The 14,902-nt window shown below is 45.1% G+C and overlaps 1 protein-coding gene across 1 annotated transcript in view; it reads right to left on the bottom strand.

Moving 5' to 3' along the window:
- The window catches only part of DOP1B (DOP1 leucine zipper like protein B), a 67,857-nt gene that overhangs the window by 11,555 nt on the left and 41,400 nt on the right, over positions 1-14,902 (bottom strand). The window contains exons 18-31 of the mRNA XM_064705171.1: positions 12,651-12,841; positions 9,069-10,653; positions 8,112-8,223; positions 7,568-7,756; positions 7,160-7,285; positions 6,539-6,673; positions 6,385-6,440; positions 5,975-6,079; positions 5,830-5,896; positions 5,004-5,145; positions 4,714-4,796; positions 3,280-3,389; positions 2,535-2,681; positions 2,187-2,248 (exon numbers count right to left, since the gene is read on the bottom strand). Of these exons, the coding sequence (XP_064561241.1) occupies positions 2,187-2,248; positions 2,535-2,681; positions 3,280-3,389; positions 4,714-4,796; positions 5,004-5,145; positions 5,830-5,896; positions 5,975-6,079; positions 6,385-6,440; positions 6,539-6,673; positions 7,160-7,285; positions 7,568-7,756; positions 8,112-8,223; positions 9,069-10,653; positions 12,651-12,841 (3,110 nt within the window). The remainder of the gene's footprint in view (positions 1-2,186; positions 2,249-2,534; positions 2,682-3,279; positions 3,390-4,713; positions 4,797-5,003; positions 5,146-5,829; positions 5,897-5,974; positions 6,080-6,384; positions 6,441-6,538; positions 6,674-7,159; positions 7,286-7,567; positions 7,757-8,111; positions 8,224-9,068; positions 10,654-12,650; positions 12,842-14,902) is intronic.

Raw genomic sequence — 14,902 nt, 5'->3', positions numbered from 1 at the left:
GCCCTGGATCCTGAAATCTTCCAGGAAAACTCTCCTGGGTCAGTTATCCACCCTCAGGAACTGCCTCCCTTGGGGCTGGCCATTATCCCTGGATATTGAAATCTTCCAGAAAAAAACTCTCCTGGGTCAGTTATCCACCCCTCAGGAATTGCCTCCTTTGGGGCTGCCCATCATCCCTGCATTCTCAAGTTTTCCAGGAAAACTCTCCTGGGTCAGTTATCCACCCTCCCTCAGGAACTGCCTGCCCTTGGGGCTGCCCATCACCCCTGGATCCTCAAATTTTCCAGAATAAACTCTCCTGGGTCAGTTATCCACCCTCCCTCAGGAACTGCCTCCTTTGGGGCTGGACATCAGCCCTGCATCCTCAAATTTTCCAGGAAAAAAACTCTCCTGGGTCAGTTATCCACCCTCCCTCAGGAATTGCCTCCTTTGGGGCTGCCCATCAGCCCTGCATCCTCAAATTTTCCAGAAAAAAAACTCTCCTGGGTCAGTTATCCCTCCCTCAGGAACTGCCTTTGGGGCTGCCCATCAGCCCTGCATCCTGAAATCTTCCAGGAAAACTCTCCTGGGTCAGTTATCCACCCTCCCTCAGGAACTGCCTCCTTTGGGGCTGGCCATCACCCCTGGATCCTCAAATTTTCCAGAATAAACTCTCCTGGGTCAGTTATCCACCCCTCAGGAACTGCCTTTGGAGCTGCCCATCACCCCTGGATCCTCAAATTTTCCAGAAAAAAACTCTCCTGGGTCAGTTATCCACCCCTCAGGAACTGCCTCCTTTGGGGCTGCCCATCAGCCCTGCATCCTTATATTTTCCAGAAAAAAAAACTCTCCTGGGTCAGTTATCCACCCTCCCTCAGGAACTGCCTTTGGGGCTGGCCATCAGCCCTGGATCCTTAAATTTTCCAGAAAAAAAACTCTCCTGGGTCAGTTATCCACCCTCCCTCAGGAACTGCCTTTGGGACTGGCCATCAGCCCTGGATCCTTAAATTTTCCAGAAAAACTCTCCTGGGTCAGTTAGCCCTCCCTCAGGAACTGCCTTTGGGGCTGGACATCAGCCCTGCATCCTCAAATTTTCCAGAAAAAAAACCTCTCCTGGGTCAGTTATCCACCCTCCCTCAGGAATTGCCTCCTTTGGGGCTGGCCATTATCCCTGGATACTGAAATCTTCCAGAAAAAAACTCTCCTGGGTCAGTTATCCACCCTCAGGAACTGCCTTTGGGGCTGGACATCAGCCCTGGATACTGAAATTTTCCAGAAAAAACTCTCCTGTGTCAGTTAGCCATTCCCCCTCAGGAATTGCCTCCTTTGGGGCTGCCCATCAGCCCTGCATCCTCAAATTTTCCAGAATAAACTGTCCTGGGTCAGTTGTCCACCTCCCCTCAGGAACTGCCTTTGGGGCTGGACATCAGCCCTGCATCCTCAAATCTTCCAGAAAAAATCTCTCCTGGGTCAGTTATCCACCCCCCCTCAGGAACTGCCTTTGGGGCTGGACATCAGCCCTGGATCCTGAAATTTTCCAGGAAAAAAACTCTCCTGGGTCACTGACCGAGAATTGTAAAAGAAAAAATGCAACTTTGTGATCTCATTTTTCAGCAAGACCCTTCTAAGACAAATCCTTTATTAATAATAGAATAGGTTTTTCTTCCCTGCAAGTTTCCAAAGACTGTTTTCACAGTTTTAGAAATGATAGCACAAATTGTAATTAAAGTCAGAACCAAATTGCTAACTTTAGCAAGTCAAAAATTTGCAGTTATCTATTTACCACTGAAAAAAAATTTCTCTTAATTGAGCAATGCAAAATTCGGATAATTCACAGTATGCATTGTTGAAATTCCCAAGTGTTTGTTCTGTTCATTACCCAGCTCACAAATTATTACAAGCAAAGTTGAGCTTTAAAAAAAACCACCTAAATTAAGTGAAGAACCTTTAAATGCAGTAACTCTCTTCACTGATAGCTCTAGCAAAAATCACAAATCTGTTGTAACTTAGTTAAACCAAACTTGTCACAGTAGCCCCATCCTGTTGGTGTTTATATATAAATTGCTGGCACACATCACATAATAAAATTTATCTTGTGTTATAACACAATAATTCTTTTAGAAAGGATGAAAAATGCACCCAAATGGCTCAAATGCAAATGGATTTCAAAGTGAGGTAGAAATAAATGATCAGCAGCTGATACTTACTCATCAAATCCTTGAACATGGTTTTCTCATGTGTGAGGAGATGATCAATGATGGATCTCCAGCTGCAGGAGAGAAAGAAGGGATTAGATATCCAGGGAAAGCTGTGGTGTGGATGCACCTCAGAAATGATTTTGGTCAAACTTTTCATACAAGGAAACAGTTTCAGGCAGGATTTGTGTGCAGACTCTTGTCTGGAGCAGAATTAGTGCTGAGATTCATTTTTAACATTATCCCATTCCATAAGAAAGAACTAAATGGAATTTTTTCCCCAATGTTACTCTTCTCCTTTAAAGCCTTTCCTTATAAATTCAGAATACAAGCTTGGAGTGCTGCAATTCCATATCTTACTGAGTGCAGGAAGTGTCCATCTGGAAAAAAGATGGATCCATGTACAATTCCAGCACTTCTTTCTTCCAGGCTCTCTTGGTGTAGGCGTATCCACTCAGGGAGCTGAGCAGCTGAGCACCAGCACGGAAACTGGGAACGTTGTAGGCACTGGGGGCGAGCACAGAAATGATCAATACGGGCTTTTTTTAAAATTCCAAAAGAGATTCCAGCTCACAAAAGGGTTGGTTTGAATGAGATCTTTAGGAAGGGATTGTTCCCTGGCAGGGTGGGCAGGGCTGGGATGGAATTCCATCCCTGCATCCCTGGCAGTGCCCAAGGCCAGGTTGGACACTGGGGACAGTGGGAGGTGTCCCTGCCATGGCAGGGGTGGCACTGGGTGGGATTTGGGGTCCTTTCCAACCCAAAACATTCCAGGACTCCATGCCCTGTGTCCCCACTGGATAACATCCATATTTCCCACATTTGTGAGAAAAACTAGGAAGGTGACAGGGAGAGAGGATGTTTTTGGGCTTCCTGGTGGATCCTGGGAGCTGCCCATGCTCTGCTGCCCATCCCCATCCCCTGACAGGCACAGAAAGGGGAGATCTGAGTAAAACCCAAAATCCCAGGTGGGGCAACCAGAGCTCAAACAACAACAGGTTCAGCTCCTGGGGGGAAACACTGCTCAAACCCATCAGAATGGGAACAGAGAATGGAGAAACAAAAAGATGAGGGAGGGAAATGGCAGGAGCAGGGGGAGACTGGCCTGTGGTTCCTCAGGTAGGGGAACACGAAGTAGAGCAGGCGGGAGATGAGGGGCACGGCCTTGTCCTTCTCGTCACTGCGGTACACCACGTCCAGCAGGGAGGCCAGCACCTGCACAGGGACACAGAGCTCTGCACACTCTGCTGCCACTGCTGCAATGTTCCAGCCTGGTTCAGGATGGGAATCTGTACACTGGACCAGCCCCCAAAAGACTGGCACTCCTGTTTAATGTATCAGGAAAATTCTCCTCACAGAACTCACAGGATCACAGAATGACCAGGTTGGGAGAGACCTCCAAGGCCATTGAGTCCAGCCCAGCCCCAACCGAACCCTGGCCCCCAGTGCCACATCCAGGCTCTGTTAAACACACCCAGGGATGGGGACTCCACCCCCTCCCCGGGCAGCCATTCCAGAACTTTCTCACCCTTGCTGGAAAAACCTTTTCCCTGCTCTCCAGCCTGTATTTCCCTTGGTGCAGCTCGAGGCTGTGTGCTCTGGGTGTGTCAGTGCTGCTGCAGACAGAGCCCAGCCCCAGGTGAGCACAGGCCCCTTTCAGGAGCTGTGCAGAGCGATGGGGGCAGCCCTGAGTCTCCTTTTCTCCAGGCCGAGCACCCCCAGCTCCCTCAGGGCTTCCTCACAGGGTTTGTGTTCCCAGCCCCTCTCCAGCCTCGCTGGCCCCTCTGGATGTGCTCAGTGTCCCAAGGTCCTTCCCAAACTGAGGGGCCAGAGCTGGGCACAGACTCCAGGTGTGCCCTCAGCAGTGCAGGGGCAGAATGAGCTCCCTGCTCCTGGGACAGCCAGGGACAGACACAGGGACAGACACAGGGACAGACACAGGGACAGACACAGGACAGACACAGGGCCAGGCAGGGACAGACACAGGGACAGACACAGGGACAGACACAGGGACACAGGGACAGACACAGGGACAGCCAGGGACAGACACAGGGACAGACAGGGACAGACACAGGCACAGCCACAAGGCCAGGCAGGCCCAGCCAGGGCTGAGGGCCCCTCTCTCTCCCTGAGTCTCCTTTTCTCCAGGCCAAGCACCCCCAGCTCCCTCAGGGCTCCTCACAGGGTTTGTGTTCCCTCTCCAGCCTCGTTGGCCCCTCTGGATGTGCTCAGTGTCCCAAGGTTCTTCCTAAATTTGAGGCCATTTCCTCTCCTCCTTTCCCTTGGACACGGCAGCAGAGCCCAACCCTCCCTCAGCGCCCTCATGTCAGGGAGTTGTGCAGAGCAATTCACAGAATCCCCAGAATCCCTGGGTTGGAAGAGACCTTCAAGGTCATCCTGTCCCACCCAGCCCCAACAGCTCAACCAAACCCTGGCCCCCAGTGCCACATCCAGGCTTTGCCAAGGCACCTTTCAGGAGCTGTGCACAGTGATAAAATCCTCAGCTTAAAAACCCCACAGATGAGAGGGCCCCACTGACCTCTGCCAGCAGAGAAAGGGCTTGCACACTGTAGATTGAAGGAGCAGAGGCAGAAACCATTGAAGATGGTGCCACTGATGTATCTAAAAAAAGCAAAATAATGAAGTTTTCTCTTCAGACAGGTTTAAATGCTGCTGTTTGTTAATCTGCTGCCCAAACAGAACATTTATGTGCAAATTGGTGTTCATGAAATATGAAATCATGCAAACCACACATCATCAAACCCCTCGTGCTCCTCACTGCCTGCAGCGGAGGAGAGGGAGCAGCAGAGTCAGGGGAAGTCAAGTTACCATTGACATCCTCCGTGTTGAATTCATCTGGTAAAATCTGAGGCTGAGCTTTCACTTCCAAATTCCTGCTCAGCCAACTGGTCTGCTCCAGGGAAGAGCCAGCAATGGTGCCCACAGCCTCCAGGATCTTCTGGGTCACCTCCTGTAATGCAACCAAAGTGGCATCAGGTATTTAATTGGTATGATTAATTCCCAGGGAAATGAGGAGCTGCAATGAAACCAAATTCAAACAAAGCGAGGCAGAGGCCGTAAAATGACATTTCCTGTCATTTTGTTGGCAAGACTCTGAAGAAGAAGGGGAGATTGAATTTCTTTGTTGGCACAGGAAACCCAAACCCAGGCAGGTAAAACCCACCCTGTGTTCAAACTGTGCTGGTGAAATAAGGCAGAACAGGAGGAGGATCCTGCTCTGCTCCTTTCTTTACACAGCTGAGCTCAGAGCCATTCCCATTGCCAAGCCCAGCTGGGAGCTCCAAGGATTAATCAATTTTCCTAGACAGCTTGGAGATTTCAATGTCCACACACACAACTTGAACTCATGACATCCCACTTGTGTTACCAGCTCAGTTCTAAGAAAAAAAAAAAAAAAAACAAAAAAACCCAACAGATTTGAAGAGATTTCAAGCATTTGGGACAAAATTCTGTTTGATTCTCATGTTTGAGTCTGCCCTGTTCACCAGGCCTCAGCCAAAATGTGTGGATGCACATCCAGGCACTCCCAAAAAACAGGAATTCAGATGCAAAGCACAGATCAGATCATCTCCACTTGTCCTTACATGAACAGTGCCAGGTCTAGAACTCAAAGGAGAATTTGAACCCTCTGTACCTGCAGGTCTTTCTGGTCCTTTTTGCTCTCCAGGGTGGGTGTCCTTGTCACAAAGTCATTGAGGATGCTGGGGGAGAGCAGAGCACCCTCAGTTAGGAATCACAATGTGCAGCCCCAGAGGAAGCTCTGCTCTCTGCCACAGTACCTGAGGAGGAGGAAGTGGCCAGGAGGAGCCAAGTTCAGCTGCACTGACTCTCTGAGGAGCCCCAGCAAGGGCTGGAAATTCTCCTGCAGGGCTGGGACAGGCAGTCTGCCAAAAAAAAAAAAAAAAACCAAAGCAAAGCACACCTGAGTGAAGGTGGGGTTAAGGAAAGAACAAAAACCAACAAATAAGAGGAACTTGGTGGCCTGAAAGCTTCAGGATCAGTGCTGCCCTTCCTGAGTGTCGGTGTGACAGCCCTGGCACTCTGTGTGTGTGTCAACAACCAGGGGACAACACAATTCCTGCAGGGAAGTGTTCTGGGACATGGAGATCCAAGGACAGAAAAATGGCAATGCTGGCTGTTCCCTCCTTGGAGTCAAACAGAAAATTCTCTTTTAGAAAAACTGAGTTACCTCTGAATGAAAGCAAAACTGAACTGCAGCACTGGGATATCCACCAGAGAGGATTTCTGAAAAACAAAAGCAAACCCACACTTATTTGTTATCTTCTTTTCTTCTTCCTTTGGCCGTGTAAAAGAGCTGTTTAAAAATGCAGAACATGTCATACCTCCTCCCCCTTGATCTGTGCTGGTTTCTTCACCACCTCTTTGACCAGACACAAGATGGTGTCGATTTTCAGCGTGTTCAGGGCACAAATCAAATCCACCAGAATGAGCTGGGATGCACTGGCCACTGGGAGAATCTGACAGGAGAAAACCAAACACAACACACGCATTTCAAAATGAAATGTCAATCACAGAGCAAAACCAAACCCAGCCCTTGCCATTAAAGGTCTCCCAACACCTCATGAAACAAACTGGATTCTGCCCCAGAGAAAGCAGCAAAGGAAAAGTTCTCCCAGAATAAATAATGATTTCCAGAGAACACAGCTCTCATTTTCTATGGAAATTGAGCTGATTAATGCTTTAAAATACAACTGGCCAATTGCAATCCAGTATTGAATAAAAAAATGGCTTTTACACTCAGATTTAAACCCACAATGTGGGTTTTATTTGATTATTTATTGAGGTTTAATTGCAGTCCTGATGCTTTTTCTAACTAAGAGGATTTCAGATTTTTCAGTCCTATTTAAAAAACCCCAAAGAACCTACAGAATTGAGAACTGACCATATAAATGTAACATTTGCCTTTATATAGGAAATAAATGGGTGCTTTTCTTTAGCTTCACCTTGGTTTTACTGTGACTCCTGTGAGGTTTTTTGCTGTTCCACACTGCTGCAGTTGCTGCCATCAGCTGCATTCCAAGGTGTGCTGTCAAGGGATTCAAAAAGTCCAATATTTTTGTTCTTAATGTCTGTAAAGGGAGGAAAAGAATTATTAATGTAAGGCAAAGACCAGCTCCTGGTTTATAAAATATTATTTCTTTTCCCAGGACATACAGAAAATATGGTATGTTTAATCCCTAGGGAAATGAGGAGCTGCAATGAAACCAAATCCCACGTAAAAATTAAAGTTTAAAACCAGTAAAAATAAAAGAACAATGTAAAAATAAAAGAACAATAAGAGAACTCCATGTAAAATGCACTGGGGAGGATGAGAAGATTAAAAAAAATCAGGATTTTAAAAGAGCTCCTACCTTGGTTGCTTTGAAGTAGACTGAAGAGGAGCCCTTGGCTGTCCCAAAGAAGTCAGTCGGTCTTTTTTGGGAGTCTTCCCTCTTGATGACCCCCCAGAGCAGGCTCATGGTGTTCACAATCCGGGGCAGCTCCTCCAGGATGGCATTCCTGGCATTCCTCAGGTTGGCAGGTTCAGCTGAACAGGATGACTGGGAGAAAAAAAAACCCCCAAAATATCAATTTAAAATCACAAGAGCCTAACAATTGTAGGGAACACATCACATTATAAACACAAAACCTTATAAACCCAAAAGGAAATAAACCAGTTTGTTAATAACAGAGGAGTGATATTTGCACCACCAAGATCTTGATGAACAATGACTTAAAATTCACTTTGCAGGTGGCAAATACAGAAAAATTGATCTGAGTCCTTTCACCTTGAGTCAGTTGGGTTCTTTGGGAGTGCTCTGAGGCCTCTCCAAGGTTATTTCCTTGTGCAATTCCCCGTTTCTGTTCACCTGGCAGGGAAGGGGATGTGCTCTGCTCCCAGGGGTTCCCATGTACCTTTTTTGTGGGATGGGGATGATCCAGAAGGCAGAAGTGCCCGATGGTTGTCAGCCCTTCCAGAAGGGTCAGGGGGTAATCAGGAGTCACATTTTCTCTTTTACAAGTGAAGCTTTGTAAGGAAGAAAAAAAAAAAACCCAAACATGTTAATAAGCCAAGTGGTATTTCCTTGATTAAAAAATTCCTGTTTCTAGTCCATAGCTAAAATTGGAGGGAATATTCGGTGTATTAGGTCAGGAATATGAAAATGAAGGGATCCATAAATCTGGGAGCTTTTATACTTGGATGGGAGGCAGAGGGAGCCAGGAAATATCAGAGCTGCTGCTCCTCTCTCCTCTCTTCCTCCAGGTGCAGCAGGAATTAAGGATCAAACTCTGGGACCCACACTGCTGACCCAGGGGGAACTCCCAGCTCTGTGGAAAGGAGAATTTATGGAATAACAAATCCCCCCTTGTCACAGACACATTTTATGAAAAATCCTTTTCTTAGGATTTGTCCTCCAGAGAAGCTGAGAGGCCTCAGGAACAAAATGTGAACATTGATTATCTGCTGCTGTGGAATGCAACAGGTGCATCTGGGATTGGGCTCATGTGGTTGTTTTTAATTAATGGCCAATCACAGCCCAGCTGGCTCGGACTCTCTGTTATTCATTCTTTCTTTTTCTATTCTTAGCCAGCCTTCGGATGAAATCCTTTCTTCTACTCTTTTAGTATAGTTTATATATCATAATAAATATATATATCATAAAATTTATATAAATATATAAATAAATATAAATATATATGATAAATAAATATATATGATAAATATAAATATATATATGATAAATATTAATATATATATGATAAATATATATCATAATAAATCAAGCTTTCTGCAACATGGAGTCAGATCCTCGTCTCTTCCCTCATCCTCAGAGCCCTGTGGACACGGTCACACCCCCTGGTGGCTCTCACCTGGCTGATGTTTTGGCAGAAGTCTTCACAGCTTCATTCTCGTACTGCTTGACAAGCTCATCCAGGTTTTTACAGATCTGCACCACAAACGGGGCCACGGTCCAGCCCAAGGACTTGCCAAAGTAGGGCAGGGAGCTGGTGACCAAGGCCACCCACGTGGGGTGCATGCCGTGGCCGTACTCGGGCTGGAGCCCCCTCACCACGGCAGAGACAAACAAGCCCTGCGAGGTGATGGGGTGTGGGTACACGTACTGCATGGCCCCGATGGCCTGCTGGAAGTTCAGAGCCTGCTGCCACTCCTTGGACAGGTCCGGCTGGTTCTCCTGCTCCTCAGGCCTCTGGCCAAGGTGGTGCTCCAGGACAATCAGCACCTGCAGCAGCTTCAGCAGCTCAATCTGGAGAGGGTGCTCGCTCCAGATCTGATCGTGGCCAAAGTTGATGAGGCTCTCCTGGAAGATCTCCTGCTCCTGGGGGTTGGTGCCACCGGCCAGCAGCTGGTAGCGCTTGTGGCTGACGTACATGGAGGCCGAGAGCGAGAGCAGCACCAGCTCCTGCACCTGGCACCGCCCCAGCAGCTCCCGGATCAGCTCCACGCTCCGGGGCTCGCCCGCCTTGGCCGTGCTGGCCAGCTGGGCCATCATCCTGATGAGCACCTCCACGCTCTTGACCTGCACGTCCCTGTTGGCCAGCAGGTCCCTGTGGCTCAGGGGCAGGCAGCAGGGGTAGTAGGAGCGCAGGAAGCGCAGGCACAGCGAGGTGAGCAGCTCGATCAGCAGCGAGTGCGGGCACGCCGCGGGAGACTGAGGCTGCAGCTTCCCGTAGAAGCTCTGCCCTACCAGAGCTTCCTGGTGGCGAGCCAGGAGGTTGTAGATGAGGTTCAGGTGTGCTGTGGAGCTGGTGTCCACGCTGGTGGTGGCCACAGCCTCCATGAACTCCTTGGGGTTGGTTTTGAGCACGGCCTCCAGCACGGAGAAGGCGTAGAGCACCCGCCGGGAGTCGTAGGGCTGCAGGTACAGCAGGGTGTGCTTGAACAGGGCCTCTGCCAGCTCCTGCTTCTCCTTCTGCTGCCTCAGCAGCCTGCTCTGCGCCATCTCCTGCAGCTCCAGCTCCATCTCCTCGTCACTGGACAGAGACTCCGAGGCCTGAGTCCTCTCGGAGTCGGCCCTGACGAGGTTGAGCCCCGCGCTGGACCGGGAGCTCTCGGAGGCACTGAGGGAGCTGCCGTGCCCTGGGGCCTCCCTGCCCTCGGCCGCAGCCTCCCTGTCCTCGCTGCTCACCTCCTGCAGCTCCAGGGAAGGGGACAGGGAGGAGGGGTTGTCACTGTCGTGGCCTGTGCTGGTGTCTGCAGACTCCGTGTGCTCGCTGTCGTCCTGGTCGCCCTCGGTGTCCTGGGAAGATCCATCGTTGTCAGGCTGCTCGGCTTTCAGCTCTGCTTTCTCTGGATCCGTTTCCACTTCTGCCCAAATCGCCTCTCGGTCCACAGTGGTGAACTGGCTCAAGGGAAGGTTTTCCTCAGAATTGCTCTCAGAAATGCCAGACTCTTTCAGAGGGGCCTTTTTCTTGCAAAGCCAATCACGAACATAGTCTGAAAAAAAGATTTTTTTTTCATTTAATTTCTATTTTACACATAAAATTATATCACAGTCTGGCTTAGCAGTTATCTTTAAGGGTCATTTAGTCAACACATGTTTTAACTTCAATAAATAATTTTTAAAAAATTTTATAAAGCTACTTCGTTCCCGTCCAGTAACACAGTATAATATATATATATATAGTATACAGTACATAGTATATTGTATAATATATATACAGTAGATAGTATATGGTATATATAGTGTATATATATTATGTATTATATATATTATAAATTTTATATTATAGATATAATATATAATATATAATATAATATAGTACAATAAATAATCTAGTATAATAAAGTAATTCATTATCCTTCTGATATCCATGGAGTCCTCCTCATCATTTCTCCCTGCCCCGGGGGTGGGCTGCTTTTCCACCAGGCCCAGCGGGACCTGGGGAGGTATATAGTAATATAGTATAATGTATATATATATTATATAGTATATAGTGTGTGCATATATATATATGTGCGAGTATGTGTGTGTGTATATATATAATATATATTATATATATGCTATATAGTATATGTATGCTATATATACTATATAGCATATAGTATATATAGCATATATACACTATATATATATAGTGTATATATATATTTATTGTACTATAGACCTATATATACTATATATATAATATATATATACTATATATATATAGTATATATAGGTCTATAGTACAATAAATAATATAGTATAATAAATATAACATAGTACAAATAATTGCATAATATTTTATATATAATATATATATACTATATACTATTTATACTCTCTGTATAAAAGTACTATATTTTAATAAATAATCTAGTATAATTAAGTAATTAATTATCCTTGTGATATCCATGGAGTCCTCCTCCTCATTTATCCCTGCCCCGGGGGTGGGCTGCTTTTCCACCAGGCCCAGCGGGACCTGGGGAGGTATATAGTAATATAGTATAATGTATATATATATTATATAGTATATAGTGTGTGCATATATATGTGTGTGTGTATATATTATTATATATATGCTATATAGTATATATATGCTATATATACTATATAGCATATAGTATATATAGCATATATACACTATATATATATAGTGTATATATATTTATTGTACTATAGACCTATATATAGTGTATATATATATTATATATATATACTATATATATAGTATATATAGGTCTATAGTACAATAAATAATATAGTATAATAAATATAACATAGTATAAATAATTGCATAATATTTTATATATATTATATATGCCATATGCTATTTATACTCTCTATATAAAAGTACTATAATATATTTAATAAATAATCTAGTACAATAAAGTAATTCATTATCCTTCTGATATCCATGGAGTCCTCCTCATCATTTCTCCCTGCCCCGGGGGTGGGCTGCTTTTCCACCAGGCCCAGCGGGACCTGGGGAGGTATATAGTAATATAGTATAATATACATATATATATATAGAGTATATATACTATATAGTATATAGCGTGTGCATATATATATATATGTGTGAGTGTGTGTGTGTGTATATATATATTATATATATGCTATATAGTATATATATGCTATATATACTATATAGCATATAGTATATATAGCATATATACACTATATATATATAGTGTATATATATATTTATTGTACTATAGACCTATATATACTATATATATACTATATATATATTATATATATGCTATATAGTATATATAGTGTATATATAGGTCTATAGTACAATAAATAATATAGTATAATAAATATAACATAGTATAAATAATTGCATAATATTATATATATAATATATATATACTATATACTATTTATACTCTCTATATAAAAGTACTATATTTTAATAAATAATCTAGTATAATAAAGTAATTAATTATCCCTGTGATATCCATGGAGTCCTCCTCATCGTCTCTCCCTCGCACAGGGGTCGTACCTGTGGGGGCGCCGCGGCCGAGGCAGCGCAGGGCGGTGCGCTGGGTGCGCGGGTGCAGCAGCAGCAGCAGCACGGGCTCCAGGATCCGCGCCACGTCGCTCAGCGACAGCGCCCGCAGCAGCCAGCCCTGCGCCGCCGCCCCGATGGCCCCGTCCGAGCACGTCAGGCTGTCCAGCACCACGAACAGGGACCTGCGGGCACAGGGCGATGCCTCAGCGCTGCTGGAGAACCCAAATTCTGATTGGTGAAATGGACTTTTGCCCAACAGCGAGTACTGCTATCAACTGCTAGTTTAAGAGGATAATGCGACGCTCGAGCCTGTTTGAGTTCACAAGAAGCAGCTCATGGTAGATTACTGATCAGCAAACAGCTAAGGGCGTGGTGTGGAGGTGGGGGGTGTGGAATGGCCTGTTCTTCACAAAGAGAGCCTATGACTCCAGGTAAGGAAGACCGTTTGGCACTTTCGAAGCGCCAAGGAACATAGAGATTTAATGTGAGGGTGGCCTTAGAACGCTGAATACCAGTAAACAGTAGGAAGCTGTTGCCACTGCTGTTGTGTGCTTTTACAACGGACCCTGGATCCTGGACTGGCATGGTGAGTGGGCGAAGGCCGGTGCCCCTGCACATCTGAAGGCAGCCCCCCTCGGCGTCTTGGCCTCAGGCTGGCTGGGTGATAGCTCGGAGCAGCGCGGTGAGAGACAAATCAGGAGGCGACCACTTGCTGGGGGTAAACTGTCGGTTTATTACAGAAGAACCAACAAGGAGGGGAAACACCAGCAAATGGCCCCGAGCAGGGGGCGGGAGAGGATTTTAAGGGAAAAGGGGGGAAAAGGCAGGGAAACCCGGCTAACCAATAGTAATACATATTTGGAGGCACGAAACATAACTGATATACCAAAGTAACCAACTGTTATAAATTATAGGAGGGGCTCCGGGGCTACAGCCAACCATAACTCCCAGAGAAAAGAAAATTCTCGAAACCTGGGAGGAGAAAAGGGGTGATTGACTGGGCCCAGGGAGGAGACAACTTTCACTTATAAGGGAGAATATGGGAGGAACAGTTTCATTTCGGCAACTACGACCAGCGCGGTTTCCATGGCAACCTAACTGACAGGGCAGCAGCAGCGGGGAGTACTGGGAAAGGAAGAAACCATTTAATACAGAAAATAGGGGAGCATACTAACAAACTTGAGAACACACCACAGCAGCTGTGGGAAACAGGGCAGGATCACCCACGAGTTGTTTCTGATACGAAAAAATTATTAGCAAATGTCACATGAAATCAGTGGAATGAATATGCATGAACCTATTGTGAAATTGCATGCATATGGATTTGAGAGGGAGATAAAAAAGGATCTGGAGTTCCCAGAGGTACCATGTCCTATTAAGGAGAATAAGCATAAAACATAAACATAAACACAAACAGAAGCACAATAATAATATTTATGTAATAAACATACCAGCTTTACAACTTTCACAAAAATTGTGGAGTTTGTTTGTTTTCCCAAATCAGCAACTTTTCTGGTTTTTAAATCCTGTACTGCATTGATGTGGGAAATGGATTTCTCACACTTTAGTGCATGGATTCTTACACATTATTTTATGGATTAGTGGGTGGATTCTTACAAATCCATTCTTACAAATCTTACAATGCATTCTTACAAATCCACTTCTCACACATTAGTGCATAACTCTAAACTCCTTATAAAGTGTTAGTTACTGTTGATGCCTGAAGTTTTAGCTTTCATATATTCCAGATTTTGTACTGCTTATACAACTCTGAACTTCATATGAAGTGTTAGCAAGTTCTCCTCAGAGTTTAGTCAGACAAAACAATCTTTTCCAGGCCCAAAAAGTAGAAACAGCAGCAAATTGAGGAGAGCAATCTGGGAGGATGGGACTGCATAACCTGGAGCTGTAATTGGACAATTAACAATATGGAAATGAACCAAAACCTAATAAAAATGAGAAAACTCCTGACCCAGGGTCCATCTTGGGTGTAGCCCCACTGGGTCTTGTGCTGCCCAAGGTGATCTTTTAAAGGCCTTTTTAAGCTTTTATCTCATTTTATCCCATAGGAAGTAAAACTAAACTAAGATTTTTATTTTTACAAGGTGTTATTTTCTTTGGAAGGAAAATTTAATTCACTCCAAGATTAAAAAAAAATGCTCTCCAGAAAAGCTACTTCTACTTTATGAAGCTCTTTTTATTTTTACAGCAACTTCCTTCACTCAAAAAAACCACAGAGTATG

The sequence above is a fragment of the Zonotrichia leucophrys genome, chromosome 1, assembly GCF_028769735.1.
Source record: "Zonotrichia leucophrys gambelii isolate GWCS_2022_RI chromosome 1, RI_Zleu_2.0, whole genome shotgun sequence".
Classification (NCBI taxonomy): Eukaryota; Metazoa; Chordata; class Aves; order Passeriformes; family Passerellidae; genus Zonotrichia; species Zonotrichia leucophrys.
This window is presented reverse-complemented; position numbering and strand designations above follow the sequence as displayed.